The sequence below is a fragment of the Polistes fuscatus genome, unplaced genomic scaffold (genome assembly GCF_010416935.1).
Source record: "Polistes fuscatus isolate 324 unplaced genomic scaffold, CU_Pfus_HIC Scaffold2, whole genome shotgun sequence".
In the NCBI taxonomy this organism is placed as follows: Eukaryota; Metazoa; Arthropoda; class Insecta; order Hymenoptera; family Vespidae; genus Polistes; species Polistes fuscatus.
Genome location: NW_025113096.1, coordinates 15,123,534 through 15,142,606, shown reverse-complemented (window position 1 = coordinate 15,142,606; position 19,073 = coordinate 15,123,534). Strand labels below are relative to the sequence as shown.

The window sequence follows — 19,073 nt, the reverse complement described above, 5'->3', positions numbered from 1 at the left end:
GATACGAGCCATCTATCGAATGCTTTCTAAAATTTACTTCTATTCCTATTTCCCTACGTTATCTACATACTTCTTCGAGATTATCATGAGTTAACAATTATTCGATTAACAATGAAATAATGACAATAATTTCTTTTTTTTCTTTTAATTAATACATTTCCAATCATATTTTAAAAGTTACTTTCGATCCATGAATTTTTTATATGTTTATATCTGTAGACGAATTACAAATCGTTTGATTATATTCAATACCTATTTTCTTGTTACTTATTCGTTAACGAAAAGGATTGTAATAGGGAAATAAATGTTACACCCATAATTTATTAATTCATTATCTATGGTACAGGACGACGAAATGAAATGTCTTCGTGGGTTTTTTTTGATCTTTTTCAATTCTTTTTTTTTTTTTACAAAAGAAACATTTTATTACATTCAGCTACGATCATAATACAATATAATTATATGCAGTGCAAAGTGACATATTATACAACAAATGTATATGGCTGTTTTAAAAAAAAAAAGAAAAAGAATAATTGCCGTTTAATAAATGTACGTCGATTATCGGTTTTCGAAATCGTTAAAATATTTTCGACCTTCTTGATTCCTTTCTCTCTTTTTACGAGAGAAGTATCTCCTAAGCAAATAAGAAAATAGGGAGGGAGAGAGGAAGGAAGGGAAGGGAGAAATAACTAGAAAATAAATTACAAAGTAGACGAAAGTAAATAATGGCAGTCAGCTTATTATCGTACAGGTAACGTAAACATTTTTTTTCCTTTGCCCTGATATGTTAGAAATTGGTAAATACGACAAAAGATATTGCCACGGACCGGACACGCGATAAATGTAAATACTATGTAAATAACGAGCTTTTTAATTGCCGTTATTGATGTACTTGTGTAAACGTTATTTGCATTTTCAAGAAGCATATAATTTAGGTTTTCTTTAAGTTGAATATCTTGTCATATCATAGTATCGATAATTTTCATTTAATTTAAGTTACCGTAATGATTAGTTAAAGAACGTTATATACGTAAATACGTACATACATACATATTCTAACAATAATAATGAGAACGTGTCAGTGGCAATTTCTTTTACGTAGAACATAGACGAGCTCTTATTATTCATCACGATGTTCTTCTTAATAAATACGATTATACGTGTTCACACCACACGTAAATTAACGGAATTCGTATTGACCATCAAATATATTACAGTGTTATCCATTACTTAAGTTTACTTTCTCGATTATAATTACTTTTATTACTTTTTGTTCCGTTGAATATGTTATCGAAACACGAGTGAAAATTATCATTCGATTATGATCAAATTTTACTGATTACTTATTTGCATTAATCACGACGGTGATGACATGATCTTTTTTTTTTCAATACACCATAGACGTTAGTTCAAATTCTCAAGTATTTATAAATGATAAATCATGATAATGGTAACGTAGAACATATTAAGCAATGATTGCAACGATTATAACATTGGGGAATTTATGTATTTATTTTATTATTTTTTTGTTTTGTTTTTTGATTGAGAGTAGTCAGTTGATTTAATGCTTTTCCTTGATACGCAAAAAATCACGAACTATTTTTTTCAATGGGAAAGAGAGGAAATGTTTTTATATAATATAAATAGTACGTGAAATTTTGCCAGCAATGAGCAGAACATGTATTTCGCCACCTCGCATGGTGTATCATTTACACTTACGCTACATCTATGTTAAGCAAACTACTATCGTTTTCCTTTCGTCCTTCTTTCCTTTATTCCTTTCATCGTATCGTAACTTTTTGATAATCCTTTCATTAGTAGTTAGATTAATATTGATTTCATGAATGTCAAATACTTCGATGATCCATTTCGTTTAATATAAATTTATCGAAGATCTATATTTTTCATTTCTTACTCTTCACATCGATGTCTTATATATCTAATTTTTAGGATAAATATTTTATGTACAAATTTTTTTGGATCCGACGTTGCGGTTTCGAGTGACCGTTCATCATTTTGGTATAATTCAAGTTATGGCATCGATTAGCATCGATTGGCAGCATTTGTTTCATGACCACAACATAACTTTTATCACATTAGTAGTAATAAGATTTTGATGTTTTTTCTTGTATCATTGGGCAGGGATATTATCACAGGAACTTGTAAATCCGACTGTTGGTATAATTTATCACGCATAATAGGGCAGTGATCTGAATTATCAAGCAGCTTAAATCGGAAACGTTGAAGGATCTGCACTATCGACCGATGATAATGTTGCATCCATTGTCCGCTTATTTTGTTTGTTTGTTTTGTTTTGATTTCTCATTTAAAAACACTCTTCCTCCGACCAATATTATTTAAAACGCCATTAAAAGAATTCTCTTGATTCGAACTAAAGTGGCGTTTCTTCCTCGTGGAGTTACCTTGGGGTCGGAGGAGGTGGTGGTGGTCATACGGCACTACCCGCATAAAATCCAGCTTTTCCTACTAAACCAGGACCCCGTTGTTTCCTTTTCTCACATTCCATCGTACTAAAAGTATTTTGAGCGATTTGCGATTTTCGTTTTGGATTCTGCAAGGTCATACTTCTTTGACTTGAATTAGAGCTCGAGCTTGTACCAGGCTCGGATACCCTTAAAATACCAGAATGTATCGTACCAAAGTTTTGATAAATATATTGAGATTGGATCGCTGATACCGATGTATTATGATGTTTCAACGTAATAGGTACAGTTTGTCCAGCTAAACTGTTGTAACGTGAATCGTAACCAAGAGGGGTATCCAATAAAGATTCGTTCCTCTCGGCATATCCTGCTAGCCTTGAATCGAGCAAACCTTCTTTCTCAGCAAAACCACTTAGTCTGGAATCAACTACATTTGTCTCGGTAGCTCTTGCAGCGTATTCTGTATAACGTGGCTCTTGATTGAGAGTTTGTTCCTTATTTTCGCTAAATGCGATCATATTTTGTCTCGAATCGGATAAAATTCTAGAATCAATGAGACCTTCTTTATCGACGAAGCCACTTAATTGTGAATCGATAACATTGGCATCTGGTTTATCGACGAAAGTGTACCGAGGATCGGTATTCTTTGGATCTGGATAAGCTGGAAGAACGTGGGAGAGATCTGCTTTATCCACATAGCTGATTGCTTGTGGGTTGGAGGCACAAATATCAGGTGCTGACTTACACAGTAGAGAAGTTCCTTCTTCTGCTACTCTCTGGGGAGCTAAAACATTAATTGCGTTTCTATTTAGACTTTATTTTCATTCAAAAATTAATAAGACACTTAAATATATGTATATATATATATATATATTATGCGTAGTACCAAGTACACTTTTAGTTGGTTGGTTAAATCCACGAGCCTGAGGTGGACCTGGTGACTTTTGATGTGCTCTGATGAGGTACTCCGAGCTTACACCTCTTCGCTCTCTCAGTTTTCTTTCCGCTCCTGGTACCATAACTCTTACCTAAAAACGAAAGAAAAATATAGAGCATATTATGAAGAAAAATCCAACAAAGATAATATTTCATGATTATATGTTTAACTTTCAGCGTAGCATTACGAGTATCTACTTTCTTTTACTTTTCAACTTTTTAATGTTACACAGTAAAGAATATCTTTAACCTTTTATTCATTATAAAACTTTCTATATACGATAAAATATGTATATATAAATTTTCTAATAATGATAAAGAGTTTATAATCAAGTTTAGTGAAATTTCAAATATTTACCATGTCTTCGACTGTTGGAAATCGTGCCATATATCCAGACATAGTTAAAAGAGCAGCTACTTTGGCCAGGATGAGTGCTAATCCTGAGAGTTGGAGACACCAACCGTAGTGATAGTGAGGTAAACCGTTATCGTCTGTTTGCATATTTGTCGTTGAAGGCAGACTATACTTTCTAGGTAATTCCAACGACGCGTCAGATAGAGCTGATGCTAGTACTATCAGCCCACCACCTAACAATAGTCCTGCAACACACATAATACTTATATATTAGTTTATAATAGCAATTTCGTTTACATTTTCATAACCGAGATAAACGGATTATGTAAAACTCTTTAGAAAATAAGGTAACCGACTGAATTTACTATATTAAGTATATTTTATTTTGTTTTGTGTAAAAACAAATTAAATTTGTCTAAACTTTTCTCAAAGGATCTGTAAACTTGAAGTATTCTTTTCTTTTTCATTTGTCGTGGGAACCTCCCTCCCCTTCCCCACCTCCTCGCTAGTAGTTGGATGTTAATGCAAAATTGTAAAGTACGACAAACGCGACTGCAAAACTCAAATCCATCCTTTTTAAAGTACTTTCTACTTTATGTACGGGTTAGGATCGTAAAACAAGTACAACGAATACAGACAGACTGTTTCGTCCTTTCTTCGTGGTCGTTTCAAAAAGATTCTTTCTCTCCAACCTTTCTCAGATACGGACAAACAATTTTTCCTTTTTTCTCTTTTACCTTCAACCATTTCCTACACACTCGTAATACACAGAGTGGGAATGTGTAAAAATTTGTTGCATAAACGTAAAACGAAAATCCTGCTCGTGTTTTAAAATAAAAATCGCTATTGTAAAATTAAACTCAAATTTTATTTGTATAATATATATATTTGATATCTACTATTCCGAGTATTTTTGTTATTTTCAGATTATCGTTTTCAATGAAAATAACAAATTACAAAGTGCTATATGATCCTCGAATATTTGTACAACAAGATGAAAGAGAGAGAGAGATAGAGAGAGAGAGAAAAAGAGAGAGAAATTAAAAACGAAAAACAAAAGAGGAAATAAAAGAATACCTGCATGCAGGGGCTTTATAACGTACATGTATATATATGTGTGTATAATACATATATTTATTTTTCTCGAGTAATTATTTTACAGGGTATCATCTCCGGGTGAGATATTTTCAGCCTAAGGCTGTTTATCAATTAACTCTGGGTGGCAAGCACGACCCAGTTTAACGAGAATCCCTCCCTCTGTTGTACGCTCTGCTGCTGTGTTGTCAGAAGTGGGTACTACCCTTTGGAAAGCTGCTAATTGTAGAGAGAGAGAGAGGGAGAGAGTGTGAGAGAGAGAGAGAGAGAGAGAGGAAAAAGGGAAGAAAGAAGTTGGAACTCGTTAAGGAGTATACTGAATGTAAGGGAAGATAGTTGTATATATAATATCTGTGGTAGCCTCTTTAACAAAAGGCTCAAGCTATTCAAATGGATTCATAATCTCAAGAGTTTTTTTCCATAGTTTTCTTTTTTTGTTTTTTTTTTAAGCAAGGATAACGTCCTCTTCCGAGGATTGAGTTAATAATGCGCGAAAGATTCTAAGCATCATTTGATATCCTTTTCCCCTTTCGTTTCTTTGATTTAACGAAAGCAACTCAATATCCAGGATCTTTCACAGTTGAACACGATGATCGAAAGATAATAGATCGTTTTTTAAGAAAGAAAGAATCTCTCTTCGCAATTACGAAGAAAAGGAAATATTTTCACTTGGATGTGATATAATACAAGAAAACTTTGAAACGGGGGAATTGTAAGAATACCACAAAGGGATGAGAAAGGAAAGATAAATATTTTTTTGATATATTCGATACCTTTAATGATAAACTCATATGCACTAATAATTTTTATTCATTTCGTTAGATTAATAAGACGTAAATTATCTGTCCAACGATATTAATTTAATAAATTAAAAATTAAATATTTATTATTATACGAGAAAAAATTGTTGATACTGGAACTATAAATCCAGGAGGTTTCGGTGCACTATTATATCACAACAAAAAATTTTCTTTTCATTTAATTTATAATTTTTATGGATCCCCTTTGACGTGTAAAAAATAACCGACAAAGTTTAAACAAGAGAATGTTTAATAAATATTCAGAATCGAGGAGAGATAGGTGGAAAACAAATAACGCCGAAGTTTTCGATGGGGAAAATCTACTCTCTTTGACGAATCTTCTTCTTTCTTCTCTTGGTGTTTTCAAGAGCATCCACCAGGCCAATATTCGTAGCACTCGGCTCCATACTTGAAGAAAGGACGTCAGTGGTTTCGAGAACACGAAAGGAGCCAAAAGGGTGGGGTTGGTTGGCTTGGTGTCGATATTGAACGAAGAGATCCGTCATATCTGCTATCCTCTCTTCCCTTTTAGCCCTTTTGCGTTTATTTTCAACGTGCACATGTACAACGTACAACCCGTAACACACGTGCATCACACGCACACGCATATCTTTGTAGTATAAATTATATTTGCTATATATATATATAAATTCGGGTTTATTTGCAAAACGCTATTCTCGAACCCCGTTCTCGCCTCAATCTCACAGCAAATATTTGCCGGGATCTTCGGTTCCCCTCCCCCTTTTCCCTTCTTCTCTTTTTCTTCTTCATCCTGCTAAACCCTTGAACGCAGAGGCAGCCATTCCTTTACTCAAGGGCAAATAACTTTTTTGCAAGTCAACTGATAGTTTTAAGATGGAACACACCTTGCCATTGTCTCTGTGATGATGATGGGGGTTAGGGGATGGAGTGGGGCTCGCTCTGCCGTTGATACTTCGATGTTTTAAGTAAAAGTTAGAAAGGACACGAGTCCGTTTTACTTCTTTGTTGACTTATCAGCTTCTTCTGGCTCTTCGATCTTTTTTTCTTTTACGTCTCTTTAAATTAGGACGCGGAAAAAAGGCTCCAAAGTATTTATCGTGGGAGGATCAAAAAAGAAAAGAAAAAAAAGGGAACAGGGTTGTTCTATCTATAAAATACCATTGAACGACACTCCACAACGATTAGGATTATGATAAGTAGGGATATAATCCTTTATGAAATAAACGATCGATGAAAATCGTTTACTTTTCGCAAACTTAAACTATGAGGAAAAACTTAAATTATGAGGATGAGAAGAATGACGACGACGATCGTTGTTGAACACTGGGAATTTTTTGTTGTTTTTGTTGTTTTCCAAGAGCACGAAAGCGAAGATAAGGTCATTAAATCTTCGTCGTTGGGGAACTCTTTAAAAGCAGCTAATAACGCGCTCGATCAAGTAATCCAATCAACGTCGATGATAGCAGGCACCAGCATCACACACCGAACATCGATAGGTAACTTCACGCTCGAGAGAGCGTTGCATCACACTTTCTAAAACTTGACTTGGTTGGGTTGGGTTGGTTGGTAATTGCTCGAGCGCTTTCAATTTGTCAGTTTGCAATTGTACGATAATTGACGAGTGGTCATTATAATCTAGGGGGCTATGATTAGTGTGCTATTCGAACGATCGACGATTTAGGCTCGGATTACTAATTGGCTTCGATTAATACGTTTAATACATATACACCCTGTGATTAACATGAGAATTTCGACTAAAAGTTCGAACAATTTGTTGCAATAAATAAATATTAAAGCGAATCGAAAAGTTCTTGCGTTTTTCAATTAATATTTTCTAAAGTATATTTTTTACAAAAACAATCCATTACGCAATTTCAAAGTAAAGTTTCAACGCAATAAACACACGAAACTTTTGGTTAAACCTAATAACTTGTTTTTGAAAATATTTATTATTAGACTTTTAAAAGGTTTTTTTATTTTAAGGGAGGAAAAGAAAAAAGAAAGAACGAATTAGTTAACGCAACTAACTAACTAACTAACTAACGAATAATTATCATCTGCATGACAAGAAGAACATTCGTATAGGAAGTATTATATATATATATCGGAGTAGAGTGAAGTGATACTCTTATTCTCCTTTACAATTTCAACGTTGATTCAGCAGCCTCGTCGTCTTGCTTTGTCCCTAGACTCCTCAGACTCAACCCTTTGCTCAATTAATTAGCAGTAATTGCAATCTAGTCGACGAACGTGGAAACAAGGACAGTTCTGGAATTTCCAAACGTTTACACGTGCACGTCAGCAGACATCCCCTTCCTTGTACGGCATCTCTCTCTCTCTCTCTCTATATATATATATATCGTATGTGTACAGTTGGGGAGGGGGGGATATAACTATACGTATATACACACTATCCAAAGAAGGAAGTGAGTAAAAGCTGAGTGCTTTCTCGAAAGCCAAACTGACATTTTATTACGTGCATACTAAGTTTATGATCATCACGTGCTAACAAGTTTCTCCGACACAGTTCGACTCATTCGTGAAAACCACGTCGTAGTACTCGTTACGTTAGACTTAGACTCGTTAAGTTCGGTGAAAAAAAAAATATAAGAGAGAGGAAAGAGTAAAATAATAATAATACCGGATAAAATGGTGACTTTTTAAATATGTAAGAGAAGCCACCGGTTGCTGCAAAAAAAAATAAAAAAGGAAAAAAAATCATAAAAAATATAAGAGAACCATTTTCATTCTTCCTTCTTTATTTTTCTTCTTTCCCTTTCTCTTTCTATTTTCCTTTTTTTTCTCTTTCCCCTCGGCCCCGCTCATCTATTCACTATCTTACTTCTCACTCACGTTTCCAATTTATTTAAGCGACGTAAAATTACGCGGAAGAGTATTTTCTAGAGGCAACGCCGGCACGTAGAGAAGAAGCAAGCAAAAGCAACCTCCTTAATAGAATTCTACATCTGTAAAAAGGTCCCGTGTCCCTTTGTCCTAACGAAGGTAAAATATTTTTAAACGGTTTTCCGAGAAAGAAGCACCTTCCGTGTATACGTTCATAGATGATAGTCGGCCAACTCCTAAAAGTAACTTCTTCAAATTAACGACATTATAATAGAGAGAAAATACGAGAGAGAGAGAGAGAGAGAGAGATAAAGATACGTCCGGAATTAAAGTCCCTTTTCCAAAGCGAAAGATTTAATAAGGATTGAAGATAGAAAGGCATGACAATGGAAAAGATAAAAAGACAGATGGATAAAAGAAGAAAGAGAGAAAGAAAAATAAAAAGAAAGAAAGAGAGAGAGAAAAAAAGAGAGAGAGAGAGAGAGAGGAGAAAATGGTTCCCAGAAGGATATCACGTGAATTCTTTCCTCTCGGTCATCGTAAGGGAAGCACACAGGAGTGTACTATAGGAGAAAACTATAGGAAGAGAGTACTACTCCCGAAGAAGAAATAACTCAAGAGAGACATCGGACCACTTCCGATGGGACATACGGACAGGTTCGTTCACCTTATACTCCCCTTCTTCCACAAGCACACCGGTCGCACTTTGATTAGCCAAGATTGCAAGACTTGCCCGACTTGGAGAAGCTTCGATCTACAACCTCGGTTCTCATCTTGAAACGCTTCTGGAGACTGTAACTTCATCCTCTCTGACTTTCTCACACACACATACACACATACATGTATACATACAATGAAACATAGACGCAAGTTCTCTTCCCTTCGGTTATATCGATAACACAAATTTATCGAAAGGATCGAGTTCGTAAACTTTGATTCGACTCCCATTTCAAAGTTATTTCTGTTTATTCTAGTTTATTTCATGTAATACAATCTAATTGTATGATTAAAAATATTTTTTCGATAAGAATTGTATTAATTAATATCTTCAATTAACTATCTTATCTGAAATAATAATTTTGCAAAATATAATTAAATTTATATATATATAATAAATATTATATTAATTATAAAATTAAACAAAATTATGTTCTTGACAGAATGAATTGGTATTCATTGTTATACGAATGTTCCCCCCCCTTTGTCATAATGTTATATATTTGTTCGAAAGAATTTTCACGCTAACATAAATAAAGGAGATATTTAGATATTCTCATTTAAATACCTCACCCCCACCCTCTACCCTGTATTAATTATAGATAAATATGCAAAGGGGTTACTAGGTTCAACCCTTTTGTTGTCTCAAGCAGCACATTAGAGCGTTCAACGACTCGACCGTAATTAGAGTCGATTCATAAGGGTTGTATGTCTCTCTCTCTTTCTCTTTCCCCCTGTCAAGGACGAATTCGCGTTGGGAATTTCACGTTTCAAAATGATAGCAGTAGCACCGATGGGAGTATTATTCTTCACGCGTAAACAACGATGTTATCGTTGCGCATCCCTTTTTCGCGTAACGATGATCGTGACGTAGAAAGAGAGAGGGGGAGAGAGAGAGAGAGAGAGTTATCTTTTTAAGAATGAATAGTTTTTATTTTTCCGTAGGGATATATTTCTTTTCACGTTTACGACACTTTAACTTACTATTAGATGAGCTTGAGAGACTTAAGAAAAAAAAGAAAAAATACAAGTAGACGAAATGATTTGTTTATTTGCACATGTTTCTACATTACCACTAGATTGCCACTAAATTGTTACTAGATTGAAGGAATTAATATTTGTATACAATATTTCATAATTCTATAATATTTAAAACAGCAACATATGTTTAAAGAAAACGAAAATATTATGTAAATTTTTCTAAATATATATATAGCAATAAAATTGACGAGTTCCGGCAATCTAGGTGGCGAACAAAAAAAAACAAAAAACAAACATTATAATAAACGATTAAAAAAAGGATTTACTTTTATAATCAAGCTTTTACGTTAACCGTGTGAACACCCCGCCGAGGAGTTATTAATTTTTGGAAGAGATTATTTGGTCCAAAGTTAATTTAACACACTATGCAGCAGCGGCGATTGCGCGAAGCTACGTAACTACGTGCAATTATGGCAACGGCAACAGCTGGGTATAACTTTAACGATAACTTCGTTCTTAGTGTGTAACGGTAATAATTAAATTGTTCGCGTCGCGAAACTTGAGCAAATTGAATGAACACTGTCGTTTCGATCGGGAAGTATCGTGCACGTTTCTTTTAGACCCTTAATCATCTCCCACCCTCTCTCCGCCCATCACGATTTCATCTAGTTGGTATGCAATTTTTTTGTTGTTGAAAATGTCGATACCGTCATGAGACCGATATCAAATGCATTTACTCCCTCCCCTAACCTTTTTTTACGGTATTAATACAAGTAATATTCAATTAATCAAAACGTTGCCGATATTACTGTAATTTACTGTAATATACATTTCAATGTATAATATATCGATCTTATTGTCAGATTATATTTATTGCGGTTTAAGAAAAAATTGCACTTGAGTTTTATTTACTGGATTGATAAAATACCTTTTATTTGATTTTCCGTTATATTTTTTAATTATTACTTAATTGATTTTACAATACCTCATTCTCATGGAGTATTTTTATTTTCTTTCCTTTTTTCTTAGAAAATTGACAGAAAATTAGTACATATGAAAGTCATTGAATAGGGTCTAATTTTTATTATACCATGTATTATTAACACAATGTGAGGAGAGGAGAAAAAGAAAAGTTCTTTGTGATATTCTTGAAAAAAGAAAAAAGATAACAGTTCCGTCTAAAAAAAATTGTTGTATGCTGCTCATTATGTTGGCAAGCCAGCAGCAAATTTAACCTATATTTCAAGTTTCAACAGAAGTGGCGGGTATAGTACAGTAGCAAGAGCCAAGTATACATTTGCAAAGAGACCGAAGGATCGATCCTATTTGCGATACTATATTTTTTCGTTTAGTAATATCAACTAATGTTTTACTTTCGTATACGTTCGAAATATTTTTTTCATATACAATATTTGAATTTAAAGCGACGCGTTGAATTTGATTTTTAAATTATTTGCTTATATTTCATAAATAGATTCTTTACCTTAACACGTGGTATTTTCTTATTCTATTTCTTTTAAATATTAAAAAGAGAAAATTTTCTCTCTCTCTCACACACACACACACACACAATATATATATTATCTCACTACTAATTATGGATCTACGTAATAATATTTATAGCGAAAAGGATACGCCTAGATCACGAACCATCACGTCAAATGCTGCTTGTTTTCCCTGGTAAAAACTTTTTTATGCTCTTTATAAAAAAAGTACAAAGTAGAATTACAAAAAAATATAACGGAAGATATATATATAGAAAATAAAAGTTTTACAAAGCGGAAGAACAACTTTTGCCACAAGCTAACCACAAATGTATACTCCTCCCACCCCCCATTGTATGTGTTTCCTGTCTATCTGCTTTTTGGACGTATCTAGATCGTTTGTATAATAAATATAAAAAAAATCTAACCACGATATTATCTAACGTTAAACACAATTTATATTTGCCAAAAGAAACATATTGAAAGGAATAACGGTGAATCGAATAATAATGAGTTTTACTACAGAGATAACAAAGAGTTAGATATATTTTTGCATGGTGGGGTAGGGGGGGTTAGAGTTGAATGAGAAATGATACTGACGAAAAACGATGCAATACATAAGCTTAAAAATATTTCCTACCTACTGGTGTATGGTCAAATTTCAAAGAGTAACAAGTTTGAATATAACAATCCTTTCAAATTGTGCAAACAACCTTCTCTACAGATATATATGCACGCGTATATACACATGTGTACGCAGTATACGTGTATACGCATATTCATGAAATGATTTTACCTGATGACGAGTTTTCAATCCGAAAACAGTCAGACGTAAAACCACCGACCATTATAAAAACAAAGCAAGAACGAACAACAAAGGTAATCGGCTTCGATTCCAAAGTTATTTTCGTGCGGTCAGCGTCGATAACGCGTTCGCATAATCGAGCAAGTATAGGGTGGTGGTGTAACGAGCTTTCACCCCCAAACGCGTTGCTACCGCAGGGCGTACAATAAGTGCAGGAAATGGGGGATGGGGATGAGGGGTGAGTGAGAGTATTCGCGAATATTTCGTACGAACTTGTATTCCAGCGCACATTCTGCCATAGTACTACGGTGCATAAATTTCCCGTTGCCTGCTATGGTTTATGCCGGCAGGATTAAATAACTTGACCCAGTGGCAACATATCATGCTTCTCTCGTGGTGTACGCTTCTCCTCCTCTTCTTCCTCCCTCTTCCTCTTCCTCTATACTGCGCGCGCACGCACGTTTTCTCTAGTGTGTGCATAGATACATTGCTAGCTCTTATATGCGTATGCACGAATGCTCACCCCTCTCTTTCCTTCACTGTCTTTGATTTTTCCTTTTCTATATATATTTAATATTGATTATATTTAATATTGATTATATTTAAAATAATAATATCTTCGTTGAGAATTTTATAATTTCTTTCCCCAAGGTTAGTTACTTATTTAAATAATATTTTAATTTACATGATTAAGCACATATATATATCATCTTATGTGAATAGTATTCAAGTGGTAGAAAAGAAGATACACACACACACACATACACACACACACAAGTTATTGATTTATATATATATATAATTAAATATAATTAATAGCTTTTATTAAATACGTATATTATGTAATATACGATCTACTATCATTCTCCGTCTTATTTTGTATTATCACAAGTATACGTAAGTACATACGTATCCTTTTCTATTTATTTCTTTAATCATATTATTTATAAGTACGAATATTTCTTTATATTTTTATTTCTATATTATTATATAATATATGTATATACATATATTGCATAAATGCATATATATATATGTAGGTTTGTATTCAGACTCGCATTACCATACGTGTCTTCGTTTACGAATATATGTAGGAAAGCTCGAATACACGTGAGCACACACACTGACCACATTTCAACGTGCATGTCCGTGCATACTCGACCTGAAACGTTCCTACGTGCCTTCTAGGAACACCTCCGAATTCCTTTAAATTTCACCAAGTGCATACACTTCGTTATCAAGATACCGAAGCTTCTATCGGATTTACAGATTTATCTTTGTTGTGTTAATATTGATGTTGTTGTTGTTGTTGTTGTTGTTGGTTGTTCAAATAAGAAAAGACATTTATTAATCAATAATTTAGTAATTAAATTCTAATTATGATTTAAAACTTAAACGATTAGGATTAATCGTAATTATTCTCATTGATATTACATAGAAAATTGTATATACAATCTATATTCGTATTTGTGTGTATCGTATATACGCAAAATAATCTGAATACACAGGGCTAATCAAGATATTTCGATTCTATTCGATTTCCATTGTGTTATCGAGCTTCATCTTGATTAAATTTCCCTTTTAATAACATTCTATAGTATCGTTTCTTCCACTTATTGTGAGTATCACTTTATCTCTATCGATCGTTTGCATTCCTGTTTTTGATTAATAAAGTCGATTGCGATTGGTTGATCGCGTTTGCACGTTGGATATTTCGCTTCGTAATTATTCCTAAAGGTATTGGGAGGATATAGTATGATTTCCGGTACTATTAATACGATATACGAGCGATATCAGAGTGTTTGAATATCTTAGAGAAAGATAGTACGAGAAGAGTGTGTATGTGTGTGTATGTATGTATACCAATTGTACGCAGTCGATTATTATACTCCTCCTACCTAACCAAAGACTCCTGGCACAGTTACCATCGAGATTACGAGGTGAACAACGAAACGCACTCGGGCCAAATTTATAGAATGCTTTTGCCTCTGGACAAGAAAGAGAGAGAGAGAGAGAAAAGGAAAGAGAGGGAGAGAGAGGGAGAAAGGGAATGAGTGGATGAGAAATATTCTTGTACACTTCTACAATATTTTCGTAAGGGAACACATAATAAGTTAGAATGATATAATAACTCGGGTAGAAAAAAGGGAGTAAAAAAAGATATCTTGATGAAAATATTATTTATATTTTATTTTATATTATAAAGTAATCGTTAAAATTATCAACTCTATGTGGGTAATCGTATTTCCTCTTTCTTTTTTTTAATATTATAAATAACCTGGATATTTTATTTTCATATTTGATTTTTGCTGTTTTAGGTTTTTTTTAAAACGAACTATTCCGATATATTTATAAAACTTATTATTTTAGAATATAATTTTATTTCAAATGAAACGTTAAAATATATATATTTTTAATTTTTTAAATAAAAATCCACGAAATTCGAAGTAACATAGGGAGAATTTGTTAAAAAAAGTATATAATATATTTTTTTTTGTTTTTTATCTTTACAGTTTCTATAAAAATGATCGAACGGTAATATCGTTCTAGCAATTATTAGTATTTTACGTATAGAAACTCATTTTGTTCTTCTTTTTCTTTTTTAGAAGGTTAACAACATTCGGTGTGTTAAATGCGAACGTGTAAATAGGACTCTTTTCCCCATAGATATGCATACTATGCAGCAGCACCCTATGCAGGATGTTTCACTACTCTTGACTCCTACGTTCACGCATTCTCACCTACCCCTCTTGATCTAGCAAGCACGGTTTCTACCGTACGAGAGAATCCTCTTCTCATCGATCCTTGGTGGAAAGGGTGAGTAGTGCATTCCACAGTGCACCAGCTTAACTCTAGACGAGGTTCAATGCAAGGAAGAAGAAAGACACACATAGAGAGAGTGAGAGAGTGAGAGAGAGAGAGAGAGAGAGAGAGAGAGAGAGAGAAGATATACGCGGAGAAGCGTCATCTCCCTTGCAAGCATCGTCACCATCACTACCACCATCACCACCAACATCACCATCGTCGTCGTCGTCTTCGTCGTCGTCGTCGTCGTCGTTGTGGAAATTGGATCGGTCACTCGATATCGCAGTCGGTATTCTCGAAATTCGAGCCCTGTCACGACACACACGACCCCCATCCCATATTAATATTAAATTCCGCTTACTCTCGGTAATATGATGGCAGCAGCAGCATCACTATCTTTCCCTTATACTCTGTATAAGAATTTTCGTGTTTTTTTCCTCATTCTATTATTTTCATTTTCTCCTTTTATTAGTGTTTATTTTATTTTATTTAGATTAATTTATTACACAATCGTATTTCAGTGAACACTACAAAAATTTTTTAGCAAACCATCCGAATCCCTCTAGCCAAATTATCTGTAGACTAAAAAGGTTCTACCTTTCTGATTTAGAAATAATATTTGGCTAATTAATAATTTGTTTATGCTAATAGAGTGATACGTGTTTACACTTATCGTTGCAACGTATCATGTTCGTGTTAATGTATCACTTTAGCAAAAATTACTTATAATTTTCGTAGAGAATTTATTGTACTTTCTTCTATTAATAAAAATATATATATATATATAATAATATTATATCCATAATAATATTTAGGGGGTAAAAAAATGAAACTCACGAATCATTATTGAGCATATTTTGAAAAATTGAAATCTACATAATATTATATATTTGTTACCGCAATAGGATTATGATGATATTTTATATAAGAGTATAAAAGATTAAAGTATAATTTAGTGATAGAGTTGAACACAGTGAAAAAAAAAGGGACGAGGAAGATCACCAAAGTCGAGTTGATATCTCGGCGAACGTTTCAAGCACCGATGTCATTGCTGTGTTACTATCGTTGCTATAGCTGCAGCACGGATGCGAGTTATACAGCTGAGTGCAGCAATATACCTCGGCTGGCTATCGGGACCATCCTACAAATCTATCCGTCGATACTCCGATCCTATCTTGAAGTAATTCGCACGAAACACCTCTGATAAATTGGGATCTCGGTTAGGTCAACGATAAATTGTTACGAATCGTTTGCGATTAATCGTTTTATCGGTCTGGCATAATTTTTCTCTTGTGTTTTTTCTTTTTCTTTTTTATTTCTTTTTTTTTTTTAATTTCTTTCCTTAACGACATGGTAATAGAAATCGAATGGAGCAAAATTTACCTTGCTGCGAAATATGTTTGAATAAATTAGAACTCGTTAAATTCTCAACGATAATTATTTTATTTGTGTAATATAATAACATTTGTTTCTCTCTCTCTCTCTTTCTCTCAATGTTTTATCAAAGCATCTTCAAAACCATAATTTACTATACATCGAAACTCATCGCGCCTTATATTGATTCTTTAACTGGTACTAATAGAATGTCTCAGAATGTAAATTATTTTCATCAGTATATATAGATTTATTTAATCAGTCTATTTTATCTATAAAACATTGTCTAAATTATTTGTAACTATCTCTATTTTTTTACTTGACCTGTTTTATAAATTTTGTTTATCCCATAAAATAAAATAAAACATGAACGTTATTATTGAAAATAAATTACATTAAAATTCAAAGTAGAATTAAAATACGAGGGGAAGAATAAAAGGGATATATAATATATTCCCATATATATAGGGTGATACAATGCAGAGTTGATTCTGCATGCAAAGAATAAGCCGAAAAATGGTGTAACGATGTTTCCTTCAAGATTTCATTTTTTTTGTGAAAAATCTTGTTTGCAAAATTCTTATCAGTATGCATACACTGAAATCATCTTTTTAATAATTTATCAGCAACAAACATATTTTTTTTGGTCGCTTACATTTTCGTATTCACTGCTTTATGTAATATTTACATTTCTATCGGTCGAACTGTGACAATAATGCAACATCATCACCAACTGAATATTATAACGAACAACGATTTCCAAATGATGAGAATAATAGAATTCGACTTTTGTACGTGAGAAAGAATACATGAGAATATACGTTAACGATTCCCATAAAATGAAATTAATCTATCGTACTACTAGTCAACGAGTTGGTTGTATAGGTTCAATGACGTCGTTAGAGAACACAACCCATAGGAGAGTCTCTTTGGTGTTCCTCCTCGTATACGTTGTTCTTGTAGTAAAAAAAAAAGACTAAAATACAATACGAATGAAAAGAATGAGTCTCTCTCTCTCTCTCTCTCTCTCTCTCTCTCTCTCTCTCCCTCTCTCTCCCTCAAATCGTGAACCAAAATAGTATGAACATTATCGGTAACGACATCGTCTTTTGTACTGCATCGACAAATATCTGCAGGATATATTTTATATCCTCGTCGCCTAAATTCTCGTTACCCCATTAGCACATACACATACACGTACACATAAACACATATACACATACATGCAAACACAATCTCTCTCTCTCTTTCTCTCTCTCTCTCTCTATTTTTTTTGTACGTTTATCTCTGTCTTTTTTTACATAGAAAATAAGTTAACGTCAGTAACGGTTACACTTTTATTCTCATAAAAATCGTATAATGCGATAGTTCCGAGTCATAATATATAAAATAGATCAAATCTCGACCACTATTACTACCACAACCATCAATTCTCCTTTGTCCAAGGAATGTGAATCATAATTGTTAAAAGGAAAAACATGAATTATTTGAGGAACACAGAAGGAGGAACACGAGGCAACGGGGAGGGGGGGCGGAAGTGACGTATCTGGAATATGGACGGCACGTATCATCGATTCACGCATCATTGTTTCGAGATGGAGATAGGACGTCTGGAATTCGCGTTAATTAGAGCGATCGCACGTCCTCGAATATCGAGATATGCAGCCTGGGAGGCTAGTGAAGAGAGAGAGATAGACAGATAGACAGAGACAGGGAAGATAATTTATCGTACTAGCGAAGCATAATTCGGATAATTCTAAAAAGGATCCTACCAAAGAATTACAGTTAAAAACAAAAAAAATATATATTTCCAATATTTTTAATGCATATTATTTAATAAACAAATTTCTACTATATAATAATGTTAATAGTAATAATATTATAATGCTAATATAATAAAGAAAATTCGTATATACGAGAGTCATTTTTCTAAAAATCTAAATTACGAATGTACATACAAACATTTGTACAAGTTTTTAATACTTTTTACTTTTCTAAGATTATTCTATAGATTTTATATACGCACATGTACAATAATAGATATAGTAGATAATTTCTTATATTTTATTATAATTACATACGTATGGAAAAAATTGTTGTATCGATTCAAATAAACTACAATTTCTATAAATATTTAAAATACACAGAAAAATGGGGGGGGGAGGGCGGAAAGAAGAAAAAAGAAAAATTGATCAGTTCTGAGCCAAGTGGATACCCAGAGTGGTAAAAAAAAAACAAAAAAAAAAAATATATATATATATATACAGGTAGACTAGTTCGAAGCATGTATGAAAGGTATAGGAAACATTGGACGTTGGAAACCGGCAAGCTGATTTCGGCACCGAAATGGGATTGAAAAGCACAAGCGGCCATTTATTGTTCGCCGGATGGCTCGCGTACGAAACAACACTCGTTTGAGCGGCGTTTTCCGGTGGCTCAGGGGTCAAGGCA

General features: G+C 33.5%; 1 protein-coding gene across 7 annotated transcripts in view; it reads right to left on the bottom strand.

Annotated features, from left to right (window-relative positions):
• Positions 1-301: 301 nt before the first annotated feature.
• Positions 302-19,073, bottom strand: part of LOC122516770 — a 173,876-nt gene continuing 155,104 nt past the window's right edge. For 6 of the 7 annotated variants that reach the window (XM_043634871.1, XM_043634870.1, XM_043634873.1 and 3 more), the window contains exons 5-7: positions 3,739-3,980; positions 3,331-3,472; positions 302-3,228 (exon numbers count right to left, since the gene is read on the bottom strand). In XM_043634871.1, coding sequence (XP_043490806.1) covers positions 2,450-3,228; positions 3,331-3,472; positions 3,739-3,980 — 1,163 coding nt within the window. In that variant the 3' untranslated portion in view covers positions 302-2,449. The remainder of the gene's footprint in view (positions 3,229-3,330; positions 3,473-3,738; positions 3,981-19,073) is intronic. The other variant, XM_043634876.1, reaches the window with a different exon arrangement.